This window comes from Phocoena phocoena, chromosome 3, assembly GCF_963924675.1.
Source record: "Phocoena phocoena chromosome 3, mPhoPho1.1, whole genome shotgun sequence".
Taxonomy (NCBI): Eukaryota; Metazoa; Chordata; class Mammalia; order Artiodactyla; family Phocoenidae; genus Phocoena; species Phocoena phocoena.
Window position 1 is genome coordinate 164,708,713 of NC_089221.1, and position 16,699 is coordinate 164,725,411.

The 16,699-nt window shown below is 57.1% G+C and overlaps 2 protein-coding genes across 2 annotated transcripts; one reads left to right on the forward strand and one right to left on the reverse strand.

Moving 5' to 3' along the window:
- Nucleotides 1–171: 171 nt before the first annotated feature.
- Nucleotides 172–8,476, reverse strand: PALM3 (paralemmin 3). Its single transcript, XM_065875478.1, has 8 exons — nt 8,436–8,476; nt 5,793–5,841; nt 4,813–4,893; nt 4,151–4,293; nt 3,928–4,012; nt 2,193–2,238; nt 979–2,096; nt 172–651 (listed from the first exon to the last, which is right to left on the reverse strand). The coding sequence occupies exons 1-8, from the start codon at nt 8,474–8,476 to the stop codon at nt 172–174; spliced, it is 2,043 nt and encodes a 680-aa protein (XP_065731550.1).
- Nucleotides 8,477–13,547: 5,071 nt separating this feature from the next.
- Nucleotides 13,548–15,906, forward strand: MISP3 (MISP family member 3). Its single transcript, XM_065875300.1, has 3 exons — nt 13,548–14,678; nt 15,192–15,265; nt 15,525–15,906. The coding sequence occupies exons 1-3, from the start codon at nt 14,111–14,113 to the stop codon at nt 15,540–15,542; spliced, it is 660 nt and encodes a 219-aa protein (XP_065731372.1). The 5' UTR covers nt 13,548–14,110; the 3' UTR covers nt 15,543–15,906.
- Nucleotides 15,907–16,699: the final 793 nt, after the last annotated feature.

Consider the following 16,699-nt stretch of genomic DNA (forward strand, 5'->3'; position numbering starts at 1 on the left):
GCAGTGTGCAAGGGGTCCAGGAGCCCAGGTGGAGATGGACATGTGGACCAGCTGGCTCCCAGGTGCCATCACCAGTCCCGTGGTGCCCTGTCTGCGCCTGGGACCATCTGCTGATGCCAAGAGGCCGAGGTAGCTGTGAGAGGAGCTGGGAGTGGGGTAGAGGGCGTGGGCTCACATAACCGCACAACACTGGCACGTCTTCTGCTTAGGGCCACTCGCCTCTTCGCCCTCAGGAGGGGCAGATGGCTCCGGCTGCTGGGCAGGCGCGTAGGTGGGCACAGCCTGGGCACTGGGGTTGGCCCTGGGCTCCTCCACCTGAAGCAGTGGCTGGCACTCAGCAGGCTGCTCCTGAGATGGGGTCTCTGCCAGGAGGGGGGTGGCATCCCCAGAGGGGTCCTGGCCCTCATCAGAGGTTTGGGGCTTCACTGCTTCTGCTTCTGGAGAGCCTTCCTGCTTCTCCTGGGGCTGCTGTCCTTCTTCCTCCGGCCTTGGCTCCTCCTTGGCCCCCAGGGGAGCCACTTCCTCACTCACTTCCTCTGCCTGACACTCCTTTCCTCCTCCTGACTCTCTCTGCTCTTCAGGACTCAGATCTCCCTCGACCCCTTGAGTCTTCTCTGTCTGCAATGGCTCTTCACCTGCCATTCTCTCTGCCTTCTGTGATTCCTCATCTCCTTTTGTCTCTGCCTCCGACGGCTGCTCACCGCCCGTTCTCTGTACCTTCAGTGGTTCCTCATCTCCTTTTGTCTCTGCCTTGGATGGCTGCTCACCGCCCGTTTTCTGTACCTTCAGTGGTTCCTCATCTCCTTTTGTCTCTGCCTCTGACGGCTGCTCACCGCCCGTTCTCTGTACCTTCAGTGATATATCTCCTTTTTTCTCTGCCTCCGACGGCTGCTCACCGCCCGTTCTCTGTACCTTCAGTGACTCCTCGTCTCTTTTTTCCTTTCCCTCCAGTGCTTCCTCACCTCCTATTCTCTCTACCATCAGTGATTCCTCACCTTCTTTCCTTTCTGTCACCAATGGTTCTTTAATTGCCTCTAACTTTTCCTCACCTCCTTTCTGCTGTACTCCCAATGGCTCCTCCCCTCTTTCCCTCTCTGCCCTCAGAGGTCCTTCAACTTCTTTTCTTTCTGCCGACAGTGGTTCGTCACCTCCTCCCATCTCTGTCTCCACCTTTTCCTCAACTCTCCTCTCCGGCTCCAAGGATTTCTCGCTTCCTTTCCTCTCCACTGCCAGTGACATCTCTGCTCCTTCTGGCTCTGCGCCTGCCGTTCCCTCACTACCTCTCTTCCCCGCTAATTCCTCTGCCCACCTCCTCTCCGCCTCCCACGTTTCCTCCCCGCTTCTGCCGCCTGCCCCCAGTGGACTGTCATCCTTTCCCTCCCTTCCCAGTGCCTTTGGCCCTTCCAACCCCTCCACCACCAGCTCTTCCCACTGCTCACCGAGGGTCACTCTCTCCACCCAAATGAAGGACCCCTCCTCTCCTCCAAAGCCCCCCTGCCCATCACCATCAGCGCTGCCCCTGGGGGCACCTTCCCCTTCTCCAGAAGCTGCTCCCCCCGGTCCCTCCTGGAGCCTCAGTGAGCTGGTCTGTGCAGCCTCCAGGCCTCTGCCCGCCTCCCCCATGGCCTCTGAGTCGCTGCCCTCTGTGCCTCCCACCCCTTCCCAGACTACCTCCACGATATCCCTGTCCTCCCTGACCCATGAAGGGAGCTCTCGGCGTCCAGCTTCCTGTCTGTCCCCGATGGCCTCCATGACCATCTCCTCCACCTTAGCTTCCAGCTCTGGGCCTGTGGCCCCCGTGGTACAGTCCTCCGTGGCCCTCAGCCCCTCCCAGACCACCTTCACCGTGCCTCCCCCTTTGGCCTCATTCACTCCCCCGTCAGACACTGCCACTCCCTGACTCGGCGCCTGTTCCGGAGGGGGGCTGGATCCAGGGCAGGGGCCATTGGCTTCTGAGGAGGCCACTGCTGCCCCAGGGATCCTCCTTGGGGCTGGTGGAACCCCGACAGACTCGTCTCTGGACTTAGAGGGGGACTCTGGGTATGTGCCCACTGGTCCGGCTGGTATGGAGGCTCTCTTGTTTAGATCAGTCTGGCCTGGGGGCGTGAGGGGAGAAGGGGAAAGGAGAGATGGGGCAACAGAGTGAGATTCAGGTCCTTCCTCTTGCGACCCCCAGACCTCAATACACCCACCTGCAGGACCTGCCTCCACGGTGGGCTGGGATAGAGGACGGTGGCCCTGCAGGGATGGAAGAAACAAGGTCAGGCCGGCCCACATCTCCACTTCCAGCCTCCTGCATGCCAGTACCCCTCCCCTGCTCAAACACCATCGATGGCTCCCCATTACCTTCAGGACCAAACCCTCTGTCGTACCTCAGCCTTCCTCACCTGTCTCATCTCCCTCTGCTCCATTGCGTTGTACACAGTAGGTGCTCAATCAATATTGTGGCCATGCAGCCAATCCCTCTGTATTGGGGACCTACTCTGCCAGCTACTGAGGTTACTTAAGGGACACTTAAGCCTTTTGCTAATGGAACTTACATTCCAGTGGGAGGAAGCAGGTAATAAACATAAAACAAATCTGTAATTCAGGGAGTGAGAAGGGCTATGATAGGAAAAAAAGAAAAGAAAAGAAAAGCAGGATAAGGGGCTGGGGAACGCCTGGGAGGTGATGGGGTGCCTCCTTTAGGTATAAGATGCAGAAGGGCCTCTTGGAGGAGGTGACATTGAACAAAGGCCTGAAAGGTGAGAAGAGCCAGCCTTGAGTCAAAAGGTAGGAAAGGGCATTCCAGGCGGAGGGGACAGCAAATGCAAAGGCCCTGGGGCTACAGTGATTTAGGCAAGTTCAAGGAATAGAACAGAGGGTCAGGGTGGCTAGAGTGGAGTGAAGGAAGGGATCAAGGGAAAGATGAGCCCAAGGGAGGGGAGCTGAGGACAGCCCTGCAGGCCACCTATGCCAAACCCCACAGATCTCCTATCCTACCCTCCCCTTTCCAGCCTCTAGGCCTTTGTCCAGGCTGTTTCCTCTGCCTGTGTTCCTGATTCCCTTCCAGATTCAGCATAGATGTCACTGTCTCCATGAAGCCGTCCCTGAGCCCCCAACCTCACTCAGGTGCTTCTTATGAGCTTCCCCTATATCCTGGGCTCCCCCCTCACAGACTCTTTGCACCCCATCTCCTCATCTCGACCGTGAGCTCTCTTGGGCCAGGAATCATGTCTTGCGCGTCTCTAGCAGGGAATTCCCGGCTTAGACTAAAAACCCAACAAGTGCTTCCTATCCCAATTAAAGGTCTCCTCTCCTCTTTTGTCCTGAAACAGGCACCTGGGAGCCAAGGTAACGCATCAGGGAGAGGTGGGGACTGTGGAAAACCCACACATCACCATGGCCAGGTGCAAATATTACTGGATCTTTGGACTTCAAGGACAACAACGGAGAGCCAGATTTTAATGTGAAGTTGTCTTGGTTTTCAAAAACCTGTATGTCGTATGGCCTGCGTTGTATCTTAATAGAGGCATTACCAAAACAAACCCCAAAACTCCAAAAGCCACGTAGATGCCCCAAATCATGAGAGCATCTCACGATGACCCTTTCCCACCTTTGAGACTGAATTCCATGAACACTTCCCCACATTTGCTGACTGCTTTCCTCACTCAGGTCATATTGGCAACCATATATCAAAACGGTCCCTTGTGCCTGTTCCAGGTACTAAGCTATGATCTCACCAACCCTCTCTCACACCTCTTCCAGGTGTGTGCTGTTGTTATGTTCATTTTAGAGATGGGGAAACTGAGGCTTGGGCAAGGAAAGCGACTTGCCCAAGACCACAGAGCAGAGGACCCAGAATCTAAACTGTGCTTGGAGAGGTCCTGCTTTGGGTTCTGCTTGCCACACCCCCTCCTCCCACCGCCCGCTCCCCTAGCTCCTCACCTGTCGGCGCCAGGTGGGCTTGCCTGTGGGCTTGTGCTGGGCACCTGTGGATGCACTTTGTAACAGCTGCAGCTGGGACTGGAGTCTGGGGAAGAGAAGGGGCTGCTGGGAGCCTGGACCTCGGGCTTATGGACCAACCCCACCCGAAGTGTCAATTGGAGTGGGCTGAGGGGCCTGGCCTAGTCAGGCTGGGGCAAAGCTGTCAGGCAGGGGCCCTACTCACGTGAACAAGCTGCCTTCCAGGTTCCGGATGCGGGCCTGAGCCTGGTCCTCAGGTGACTGGGGGTCCTGTGAGGCAGGGTCCTGGGGCTGCTCCAGCTCTTCAGCTGCCCCGTCCATTAGCCAGCGTTCCCGGAGAGACTTCCTCTGGGCATGGGAAGGGGCACATGGACTACCCCATCTCATGCAGCGCCCCCCTCTGGATGTCCCACCCTGGGCAGATTTCTTATTGCCCTACGACCACCCAGATGGGACAGACATTTCTCCCTCAGGCTGGGATACGTGCCCCAACGATGCCAGGTGGGGCAGACACCCCGTTACCAACCTATAGCTTTCCCACGCTGGAAAAAAAACACCCATCGATCTCCCCAACCTTTCCAGAATGGGACAAACACCCCCAAAGGGGAACTCAATGTCCCTATTAGCCCCTCCCTACCCCAAAGAGGAACAAACACCTCCATTGTCCCCATACTCTTCCCAAAGGTGGAACAAATGTCCCCATCACAACCACCCACTCTCCCAAGCTGGGGAGGACGCCCACCCCCAAAGCTGGAACCAATGCCCCCCCATGTTTAGACAGAGCCTCCTTTGGTTCCCAGAACTGACTCTCACAGACACCCCCACTTCATTGCCCGGGCTAAGCAGGCGCCCTTGCCCGCCCCCAACCTTGAGCCGCTCCACACGGAGTTTCTCCTCCTCCAGCTCCCGGCGCGCGGCGCTGATCTCCTCCTGCAGCCGCCGCTTCTCCTGCGCACAGAGGACCCGGAGCTGCCCGCGGGCCGGGTGAGGCCGGGCGGGGCCGCCTTCCCCCCTTCCTCCCTCCCTCCTCCGCCGGGCTCCCGGGGGCTCCCGGGGCTCCCGGGACTCCCGGGACTGCAAGCCGCGCCGGGGGCGGAACACAAGTCTGGGCCCCGGGCCGGGAGGGGGCTGCGGAGGCCCTGACTCAGCAGCGGGTGGGGGCGGGGCCGGCGGGGGCGGGGCCGGCCGCGCCCGGGATGCTGCAGAGGCCTCGCCCGCGCGGAACTGGGGTCTGTGGGTGGGAGGGCCTTGGAATGGGAATCCGGGGGTAGGGGGTGTCTGAGATATGGGGTTAAGAGGGACGGGATTCAGAGAGATGGGGGTCCAGATATGAAGATCAAAGGGAGGGGGCTAGTGAGATGGGGGGGTCGGAAATGGAGGTGCAGTCATGGGGATCCAGCGAGACTAGGATGTAGAGAAGGGGTCCAGAGAGATGGGGGTTAGTGAGATGAGGGGTTCAGAGAGATGTGGTCCACAGAGATGGAGATTTAAATATGGGAGTTTAGAGAGATGAGGTTCAGATATGGGGGTCTGAGAGATGGGGTTCAGACATGGGGTATCTTGGAGACCGGGGTTCAAGAATGGAGCATCGGATGCTATAGATTTCAAGAGTGCGGAGTTCGCAGCTCTCCATTCTAGGGGTGTCAGTGATCAGAGAAACTGGGGAGCGGAGGGGCCTGAGGATTTAGGTGGGGCGCCCCGAGAAAGGCTGGAGCTGAGGGTGCTTCCCGCACCTTCAGAGCCCTAGGCCTGCTCCCTGTGATAGGAGGGAGGAGAGGAAAGGGCTTGGGGCAAGGCTAGGGTTGCCCAGGGCTCCAGGCTGACCGCACTGGTAGGGCTTCACTTACCGCGATGACCTCTAGCCGCTGCCGGTAGAGGGAGCTCTCTGCCATGGGCCTGCGGGGAGAGGGAGGCGGCTGCCAAAGGGGTCTCCCAGGGGCCCACACCTCAGCAGGCTCACCCCTCGAATACCCCTCTCTGAGCCAAGATCCCTGAGCTGCTTGGAAGCCAACCAAAACCCAGCACTTTCCTCTCTTTCCCCTTGGCACCTGGGAGGGGTCGGGGCAGAGGGCAGGGGTTCTGTGAGGGAGAGGGAGCAGAGACCATGACAGACTGAGCTAAATCCCTTCCTAGGCTTGACAACACCTCTCTGAGCCTCAGTTTCCCCATCTGTAAAATGGACCAGGATAGGTTGACCTTCACCTTGCAGAGAGAGATGGCCTTGCAAGGAAGTATCCATGCAGGAAAAAACTTAGGACTTAGTGCTCCAAAAACAGTAGCATAGTTTATTATTAATAATAATTTTAGGGAATTCCCTGGTGGTCCGGTGGTTAGGATTCCGTGCTCTCTCTGCCGAGGGCCCAGGTTCAATCCCTGGACGGGGAACTAAGATCCCACAAGCTGTGTAGCTCAGCCAAAAAGAAAAAAATTTAAATAATTCCCACGACTAATATTGTTTTTGATTAATTATAATAACCATTCCCAGAAACTCTCGAATCCCACCAAACCCGAACAAGGTCCTTTCTGGACCTTGGCTCCTACACAGCATCCCTTAAGTGCTGGGGGGTGAGGGAGTCTGGGGAGAAAAGTGTCCATCCCACCATGGACACATGCCATTGCCATGGTAACTCCGGAGTTGCCTCCTCCACCTGCAAGCCACCATCCCTGGGGGCAAGGGTCACCAGGTCACACTGCCAAGTGCTGGACTCTGAACTGGGAGGAGGGGGAGGGGGACTCGCCGTTTAAGGTTTAACCTGCGATTACCCCCATTGTTGTCCTCCTCAAAGCACCCCAGGATCCCCAATTCCCAGCCACCAGGGCCACCCCTAGTCCGTTTGGGCTCCCCCTGGAAGCTGGAGGCTGACTGGTACTGCAGGGCACTTCAGGGACAGTCATCATTACATCAGCCTCTCATCAGAGACATGCATTGAGCACTGACTGTGTGCAGGTACTTCACAGGCCAATAACTAGAAGGATATATCTGTCTGCCTGTTGGCCCTGACGCTTAGCCCAGGGTGGGCACAGAGCAAGCCCTCAAACATTTATTAAGTTGACCACTAACTAACCTCGTTGCCCAAACTCTGGTGGGGCCTCCCAGATCTTCTCTGGCCTCACCATGAAGGTATAATAGTGAGTTCACATTTAGCACTTACTATCTATAGCACTCTAAGTGCTCTATGGGGCTTTCGCTAGGCTCCCACAGCCACCTCCCCCTCCCCCTCCCTGCCCTGATCTTGAGACACTGTAGTCAACTTTTTGCTGAGTTGACATTCCAACTGAGAAGAAAATCAGCCAACCATTAGCCAGTGCACACCAGGTGCCAGGCACTGTTAAATGCTTTACTCACAGTAACTTATTTAACCCTCTCTACCATCTTAGAAGGTAAGTACCAATAGTAGTACTGTCCCCATTTGACGGATGAGAATACTGGGGCTCCAGGAAGTGGCAAAAAGACTTGTCTAATGTCCCTGAGTCAGGATTGGAACTCAAGGCTCTCAGATCCCAAATACTGGGAACACTGTGGGGAAGAGGGAAGTCTAGGCATCCTCTTCTTGACGGCCAGGAGACAAGAGATCTGACTGGGGTGTCCCCAATTCCAGTTGGGGCGGGATGCTGAAGTCATGCTTTCCAAGGTATCCCAAAGGAAGCTCAGACCCCCTGTTAATAAGTTTGCCCCTGGGGGGAAGGCTAAAGTCCCCCCTCTGCTCTCCCACCCCCAAGATGTAATCTCCCTGCCTCTTCCTTGCTGGGGGGAGGATCAGATTCCCATTGCTAGGCAACCAGGTTTGTAGTTGGTGAATAATGCAACGGGGAACCCAAAAGAGTGAAGAACCAAATTGGGGTCCCTGGGGGGAGCCCCTTTTGCAGAACTCTTTACAAACCTCTGGAGCCCCTCCACCCTCTTACTTTCAAAAGCCCTCACACCTCGAATATTAAAATAATCTGCACATTTCGTTAGATGTTGCTTGTCTCTAACTCTGCGAGAAGAACATTCACAGTGGTGGCTTTTTGCCCCACCAAGAACAGGTGGTGGTCATTTCATTAAGCAGGTGATCATTTCCATTTTCCCATTCTCTTTCCCAGTTTGGGAGCTGTTAACTTTTTCCTGTTGGATCTCAAGCATTTCCTCCCACCCTGGACACTGAGGGATGATTCTAGAGGCAAAACATAGGAGTCAGAGACCTTGACATTCCCTGCCCCTCACCCAAGTAATAGCCCCACCCCCCAGGCTGGACTTTGGGCTTGGGCCTGCCAGCGGAAAGTCCCCAAAAAAGAAGGGGGTGAGGGTTCACACCTCCCACCCGACTTTCTGGGGAGGGGGGGCATTGAAGAGCCTGGGGGGCTGGCTGCCGGCCGCCCTTCACTCTCCCTGGCCCCCTTAGGAGAGGCTAGCTGGAGCTCTCACCTCCCCTGCTCCGTGGAAAGGCCAGTGTCTTCCATGAGCCCCTCCCAGGCCCTGCCCACTGGCCCCCCTGACCCCAGACACTTACATGGGTGTGGCCGGAGACCACACCTGGCTTTGCAGGGCCATCTCTGCCCAGAAGCCCACGTTCTGGTCCCTGAGTCCAGGACCCACCACCCGCTTGCCGAAAGGTGCCCTGGAGGCTGTGACTTGGCTGTCGGGAGTGGGGGGGGGCTGCAGGCGGGCACTGGGAGAGCTGGTCCAGCTGGTTTGGGCCAGGAGGCGGGAGACGCATGGGCCGGGGCGAGGGGGGCCGGGGGCTGGCGGGGCAGTTCTGGGGAGGTACTATCAGCTGTCCTGATCAATTATTTACCAGCCAGTGGCCTCGTTGCTGCACTCAGCTGCCTCCTGGCAAACACACTCTCACATGTGTGGTCTAGCGGGTGGACGGACGTTTGCAGTCCCTGACCCCCTCAGACAATGGCACCTCCACTTGCCACCCTAGACCTTTCTAGTCCAGTTGCCCACCAAGGGTCACCCGCCTTTGAGTACTGTTGAACACCACACAAGGGATACTTTTACAGGCTAACTGCCCTCCCTTCTTGGACCCTGGTTCTGGGGCGAGGAGGAAGGGCTGATCCAGCTAGAGGATTCTGGAGACCAGAGCCTGTGCCCCATGGGAACCAGAACGTCTGGGCTCTGGACAACTCTGGGCAACTTCCCCTAGGTTTCTAGGCTTCGGTTTCCCCTTTGGGAGAATAAGAGAATTAGATCAAACAGCCTCCAGGACCCTGGACACCCCTTAGATGTGATAACTATTGGGGGAGTGTGGTGATGGGAAAGGTCTAGAGAGCTTCCTACCTAAATCTTGAGGGTCCCTGTTCTACCCCACATCCCATTCTTAAAGGGCCAGCACCCCTTTTCTCAGCTGATTATAAGTTTCATCCAACCACTCTCTTGGGGAAATCATTTTTACTCTCCAGGCTGGTATCCTGCAGTCCCCAGTGCTTCCCTTATCACAGCCCTGGTCGCACTGGGCAATTCTGACATAAACCTCAATGAGAAGAGCCCTTGTCCTGGGCTCTTTGCTTGACTTATTTACTTTTTAAAATTTTAAATTCATTTATTTTTGTTTTTTATTTTTTTGTGGCCACACCGCACTGCATGCAGGATCTTAGTTCCCCGACCAGGGATCAAACCCCCTGCATGGAAGCACGGAGTCTTAACCACTTGGCCGCCAGGGAAGTCCCCTGGGCCCCTTGCTTTAGAGGGTCTGCTCCCCATGGGGCAAAGGGAATGTACCCAGCTAAATCGTCCCTCCCTGCTCTAGATCCTACGCAGGGTGTCCAAGAAGTGGCCAAGGGCAGCTGTGGGCAGAGGGGTGAGGAAACAGCATGGGCATGTGGGAGGGGCTCCCTAGGTGCGTGCACAAGGCTCCTCGCTGTGTAGGACAGTTGGGGGTGGGAAGCAAAAGGGGCCAGACTGAGGGCTGGGGTTTTCCTGTGTCCCACATTCAAGTACAAAACTCCTAGGCCACACGGCTTGCAGGATCTATTTCTCGACCAGGGATTGAACCCGAGCCTCGGCAGTGAAAGGGCCGAGTCCTAACTACTGGACCATCAGGAAATTCCCCTGAGAGAACATTTTTTTTTTTTTTTTTTTTGCGGTACGCGGGGCTCTCACTGTCGCGGCCTCTCTTGCTGCAGAGCACAGGCTCCGGACGCGCAGGCTCAGTAGTTGTGGCTCACGGGCCCAGCCGCTCCGCGGCATGTGGGATCTTCCCGGGACCGGGGCACGAACCCGCGTCCCCTGCACCGGCAGGCGGACTCTCAACCACTGCGCCACCAGGGAAGCCCCGAGAGAACATATTTTTTAAAATTAGTTTTTAATTGCGGTAAAATACACACGACAAAATTTACAATTGGTGGCATTCAGTACATTCACAGTGTTGTGCAACTTTTGCCACTGTCTCGTTCCAGAAATTTTCCTCACCCCAGAAGGAAAGCCGGTACCCATTAAGCAGTCACTCCCCATTCCCTCCTACCCCCAGCTCCTGGCAACCACCGATCTGCATCTGTCTCTATAGATTTACCTATTTTGGACATTTTCTATCAATGGGATCATACAGTATGTGGCCTTTGGTGTCTGGCTTCTTTCACTGAGCATAATGTTTTCAAGGTTCATCCACATTGTAGCATGAATCAGTGCTTCTTTCCTTTCTATGGCTAAGTAATATTCCATTGTATGGATGGATCACATTTTGTTTATCCATTCACCTGTTGATGGACATTTAGGTTGTTTCCACCTTTTGGAGGAGAGAATATTTTTTACTTCATTGCTTGTAGTTTGATTTTATAACTGTTAACCATTTGGATGTATAATATATAGGCTTCCCTTTGTACCCTTGTCCTGCGTTCCACCTTGAGGCAAGATTGTTCTGTTTATAATTGTGTCTGTCTCCCAAGCTCAACTGCAACTTCCAGGTCTGGTTTATCTCTTTGTTCCCAGCGTTGGGAACATTCTTAAACAAGTGTTATGTGTCAGGCACTGTTTTAGGCGTGGGGGAGTTGGGTGAGCATGACAAACAGAAAATGCTGTAATGCAGCTCACTTTGCAGCCTGGGGTTGGGGGAGACAGATAATATACAAATAAAGGAAGAAATAAAGGTAATTGATGATAACTGCAGTATTGGGTGAGTTACAGAAAATAACAGGGATAGGGTTAAAGAAGAGCTGTGTTTGATGTAGGCTGGGTGATCAGAGACCACTTCTCTGAAGAACCAAGACCTGAATAGCAGAAGCCAACCATGTGATGAGTCATTCCAAGCAGAGGGAAAGGCAAGTGCAAAGGCCCTGGGGGTGGGAATGCAGCTGGGGGGTTTGAGGAAAGCATGAAGGCTGGGATGGAGAAGTGATCAAGGGAGATGTCAGGAGATGAGATCTGAGAAGTGGGAAGGGCCTTCTGAGCCAGGGTAGGGAATTTGGATTTTTCTTCTAAGTCTGGTGGGGAGTCACTGGAGGACAGTGAATGTCTGGGACAAGGGTGGCGAGAAGTGGACGAATTCAGAATACATTTTGGAGGCAGAGCAAACAGCAATCCAATATATGAATGGATTGGGGCAGGGGCTGAGGGAAAAAGAGAAATTGAGGCTGACTTCTACATTTTGGGCATGAAAAACAGAATGAGTGAGTTGCTATACATAGTAGAGAGGAATAGAGTTGGGGGAAACCAAGAGTTCAGTTTCTAAAGTGTTCATTTTGGCATATCTATTAGACTAGGGACTGTTGGATATGAGTCCAAAACCCAGGGGAGAAGTCAGAGCTAGAGACATAAATTTGGGAGACATCAGCATAGAGGTGGTATTTAAAGCATGACATTGGAGTTTGTCAAGGTCTGAGTGTTGGCAGGAAAGAGACTGTGTACTTGAACCAAGTAATTGATGAGAACTCAGTAGAAGGAAATAATCAAGGCATAGTGCATACCCTGGATTCGCCACAGCCAGGAGCTGTTACCACCCCATGGACCTGGAGGGAGAGAGCTATGTGGAGCTGCTGCCTGCTGTGGAGGGACACAGCCAACAAAGCTTGGAGGAAGGGGGCATGGGATAAACATCCTGACCTCACTCACCTCTCTCCCATCAGCCAAACCCAATGGAAGCCAGAGGGGAAGGAAGCCCATTGATGCAGGTGAACCAGAAGTCTGAGAAGGGGTGCCTGGGAGGTAGGAGGGAAATCAGGAGAGGATGGTGTCCTCCAAGACCAAGGAGCTAATGGAGAGGGAATCAGGGAGGAGCCAGTGATCAGGTCTGGCAAATGGAGGTCACGGAGGTCCTTGGACAGAGAAGGTTCAGTGGCATGGTGGAACCAAGAGCCCAGTAAGCATGGCTAGAAGAGGGACAGGAGGTGATAGAGTCCACTGTAGAGACAACTCATTCCAGAAGTATAGTTTTCATCCTCATCACCTCCCGAGGGAGTAAGCACTATTATTCCCATTTTACAGACAAGGAAACTGAGCCTTGGAGAAGGCTGACACTTAGGTTCTGAGTGGGCGGGAATCAGGTGGGCCTGATTCCAACTGGGTCAACAGAGTCAGAGGAAGGAAGGAGGTCAGATGGTCAGAGGGAGGAGGGTAGCAGCTTGAGATTGGGATCAAGGAGAGAGTAGAGTGGGAGGGTGGACAGAAAGGGGAGTCACCAGGGTAGGCAGAGAGTTGGGGGATTATTGGGGCTCCTGAGGCTGGGTAGCCCCCCACTTTCTTTAGGTAACTATATCTTTCTTACTGGTCACCCTAAAATGGTGGGGGGTGGAGGCAGGTTTTGGAGAGAGCCCAGGGGAAGAGAGTGGAAAATGTCCCTGGGGGTAGGTCGCCTGCTCCCGGCATCGATCCTGGCCTTGAACGTCACAATCTGGCCCCAGCTGCAGGGAGCAACTTCCTCCCGCAAGTCTGGATACCTCTCTGAGCCTTCCCAGTCGCCTGGGTCCAAGGTGACCGCCTTTCAAACCTTAGCCGCTCTGCTGAGCCCTGGGCGTTCTGTGTGTGCGTCCCTCCCTCGTCCCTCGATCTGGGAGTGCACTTGGCGGTGGACGCCTCGCGTACTTTTCCTGGAGAGGGTGAGGGGAAGGGCCCTCTGGGCTTGGCGCGGGCGCTGGCTCACCGCTCGGAACCTTGCTGAACCCAGGCACCGGGAGGGAGACTGGGGCGGGCGGTGAGGCGGTTCCTGGCGCCCCCTCCAGCCCGAGCTGTGCGCTGCAGGGGTGGAAGGTGGAAGGACAGCCCAGAGGCCGTGGGCGTTGCTGCTGCGCGGGACAGGCAAGGCCCTGGAAAGATGGCTTCGGGGGACACCCCACCAGAGGACAGCGTTCAGAGGCCCAGCCAGGCGTGCAGCTAGGGCCAAGCCTCCTGGCAATGCCGGGGACGTGAGGCCGAAAAGGTTCTAGGGTGGCGCCCCCTGAGTGAACACTGCACCCAGACTGGCGTCCCAGGTAGCGGGCTAGGTCTAGGGAAGTCCTCTTTTAAACGGGCCAATGCCCTGAGCTGACTTGAGGCGTGCTAGTGGAAGAAATCCAGCGCCCAGCTGAGGCGCCCCCGTCTCGAGGGCGGGGCCAGGGCGGAGCCCGGAGTCCTGCCTGCAGGTGCAGGGGGCGTTGCCCGGCCCTGCCCCCGGGGACAGTTCTTGGAGGCCAGGGGCGGGTCAGAGAAGCGGCCGGTGCAGGCTACGCCTTGGAACCCGCGGACGGCGACTGCAGGTGCCGCGCAGGGCAGTGTGTCCCAGCTCTGGGCATCAAAACTCCAGCGCTGGGAGCTAAGGCTTCCCAGCTGCTCCCAACCCTGGACACCGAGGCCCTCGGGCCGGAGAGCGAAGCCCTGGGGTCGTCCGAAGAGCGGGGCCCTGAGCCCCCCGGGTTAGACAGAGATATTCCCGGGCCTGCCGCAGAGCAGGATACCGAGGTCCCCAGGCCAGGAGGCGAGGTCCCCGTGCCCTCCCCAGACCAGGGCGCGGAGACCCCCGAGCAAGAGAGCGAAGTCCTCGGGCCATCAGCGGGGCAGGAGGCAGAGCGCCCTGGACCGACCGCAGCTGAGGGCTTTGAGAGTCCTGGGCGAGGCAGCGACGACGCTGAACCGTGTGAAGCGCGAGGCGCGGGGCTCCTGGAGCAGTGTCCCTCTCAAGGTCCGGAAACCTCCTCTGAGTCAAACTCGGAATCCCCCCAGCTGCGTTTTCTACTGCGCTCCGAGACCCCACAACAGCCCCCAGAGCAGCCGCTCATGGAGACGCCCATCGAGCGCGAAATCCGGCGCAGCTGCGAACGCGAGGAGAGCCTGCGCCGGAGCCGGGGCCTGAGCCCAGGTCGCGCGGGCCGCGAACTCGTCGAACTGCGTGTGCGGCCGGTGCTCAGCCTGCCGGGCCCCGGCTCCGCGCTCCCGCGCGCCTTGGAGCGCGCTCGGGCGGGCGCGCAGATGCAGCGAGACATCGAGCGGGAGGCCCATCGGCAGGCGGCGCTAGCGCGTCCCGAGGTCCCAAAGCAGCGCGCCCGGCAGCCGCCTCAGCCGCTGGGCGAGCTCAAGCGCTTCTTCGAGGCTGCCGGCGGGTGCGGCTCCTCGCTGGCGGCGGAGGGCAGCGCGGACCCGCAGCGGCTGCCTGAGTCCGGAGGCCGGCCACGTTCAGTCGTGCAGAGCCGGTGTCCGGTGCTGGCCCGCGCCCCGCCGCCCATCGCACCATCGCTGCTGGAGCAGGAGGTGCGCGAGGTGAATGAGCGCGAGCGGGAACTGCAGCGCCAGCGCCTCAGCGTCTACGGCACCGCCGAGTTCAAGGAGCCCGCGCCCAGCCTAACTGGTAAGCCACTGGCGCCCCTACGCTGGGAATTCCCAGGGCTCCAGCCGCTCTCACCGACTGCCCAACTCCAGTGGCCCTCTGATCCTCAGGGTCCCCCTTCCTGGCTCCCAGACTCCTCGGGCCCCTCTCAACTCACCTCTTCTGGGCTGCCCATCCCTATGCTCCACACCCCCGGCCCCCGTCGGACTCCCAGATCCAGCCCCCCTAGGCTCGTGGTGGGGGAAGGGAGGAGGATCCCACATGTCTTTGTCGGGTTCCAGGGAACCCTCCCTGGGTTCTGGCACACCTGGATCCTCCCTCTGAATTTTCGGGTTCCTACCTCCCCACCCTGGGTTTGTTTGCCTCTCTCTTGCCTCGGGTTCCTCCCTCCTCCCTCATGATGGAGGCCTCCATGGGGAGGAGGGGGGTGAACGCCTGTGTGTGTTTAAGGGGCGCGGCCGCTCTCCTTCGTCCTGGCCGCCTCCAGCTGGTGAGAGGAGGGGCAATCTCGGCTGAGCGCCCCTTCCCCCGCAGCGAGCAGGGGCGACGGAAAGCTGGCGGTGATCTGGCCTCCCCGCAGAAAGGCTTCGGAGAACTGTCTGGAGCAGGTGGGAACCCCTTTCCCCTCCTGCCTCAGGCGTTTGTCGCTGCCCCCCACCCCAACCCTCTGCGTGCGAGAACGCTGGGCTGGGGAAAGGACCCCCTGGGAAGTCACTCTGCGCTAGGACCCAAAGTCCCGGACGTGGCCCAGGGGTGTCGAGAAGGCGGTGGTCCTGGGGCCCAAACTGCCCCACCCGGGGCCTGGGTGTCCCCACTCGCGGTGCGCGGGCCCCCGAGGCATGCCTTCGGTCTGGCCCCTCTCTCCAGGAGGAGCCGAAGCCTTGAGGTTCGAGCCGGCTGGGGTCCCCGGACGAAGGTAACATGCCCGTCACAGGACCCAGGCAGGGGCGCCCAGGAGTGCCCTCCGGATCGGCGGAAGACCTAGAGAGGGGCTACAGGTCTGAGCCAGGAAAGACGCAATCGATCAGCCCCTCCTCGAACCTGACTTTGTGAAATTGACCAGAATCTTCCATAAAACTGTTAGTCCCAATTGGGAAACACCACTATCACAACCCCGCCAGTAAAACTGCCCCGCCCTTCTCCACCTAACTGCAAACGGAGCTAGCCTCTCCTTCCGGCCTTGACTGTTATATAGGGGTCACCTCCTCGGCTGTCCCCACTCCCCAATAAAGCCCCTTCTTTCTGGGCAGTGCAGGCTGCTTTTTTCTGGGTCCTCTTCGTCTGCGGTGGGGTGGGTGGGGCGGGAGCGCGGCGAGAAGAGCAAGGCTTGAGAAAGTCGCCGGAGGCGCCGGTCGGAATGCAGAATGTCCCCTATCTCCCCCTGCCCGGCCGGGGCCCTAGTGCCCCCTGGCGACGCGGGCGCGAACTGCGGCGTTGGGACAAACGAACTCATGCCCACCCTTTCCAGATTTCGTCAACATTTATTGGTGCCAAACCACATGCCCCGCGCAGGGTGCTGGCTAGACAGAGGTGATAAGAGGTTGTTCCCGCCCTGGGGACATAAACAATGGCTACAAAAAAAAGGGAGTGGTGTTGGTTCAAGCTCCTTAGTAGGGCATGCAAGGCCATTTATAATCTGCCTAGCAATTGCAAACCTCACATGCCTACAGACCTTAGGCAGATATTAAGAGAGAGACAGGGTGTGCTGTAAAACAAATGCCTCATTTCAACAGGCAGGTCGGTGTTCTTCCATATCACCAGTGCTATGAGTGAGTGAGCTCAGTGGTGTCAAGCTTCTGCTTTCCAAAAGCAACTGGAGGGAATTCCCTGGTGGTCCCGTGGTTAAGATTCTGTGCTTTCACTGCCCAAGGCCTGCGTTCAATCCCTGGTCTGGGAACCAAGATCCCACAAGCCCCATGGTGCGGCCAAAAAAATAAAAAACAAACAAACAAACAAAAAAAAAACCCCAAAGCAACTGGAAGTCCAGGCTTTAAGAGAGAAATCTACCAAACTTTAATTGTGACTATTTAGAAAACTTTAAT

Excerpts from the sequence above, each read along its gene's own strand:
- MISP3 (XM_065875300.1), top strand. The coding sequence starts at position 14,111 with ATGGAGACGCCCATCGAGCGCGAAATCCGGCGCAGCTGCGAACGCGAG. Across the intron at positions 14,679-15,191 it reads GCCCGCGCCCAGCCTAACTG|CGAGCAGGGGCGACGGAAAG; the intron begins GTAAGCCACTGG and ends CTTCCCCCGCAG.
- PALM3 (XM_065875478.1), bottom strand. The coding sequence starts at position 8,476 with ATGGCCCTGCAAAGCCAGGTGTGGTCTCCGGCCACACCCAT. Across the intron at positions 4,894-5,792 it reads AGCGGCTAGAGGTCATCGCG|GAGAAGCGGCGGCTGCAGGA; the intron begins GTAAGTGAAGCC and ends CTCTGTGCGCAG. Across the intron at positions 2,097-2,192 it reads CGTGGAGGCAGGTCCTGCAG|GCCAGACTGATCTAAACAAG; the intron begins GTGGGTGTATTG and ends TCACGCCCCCAG.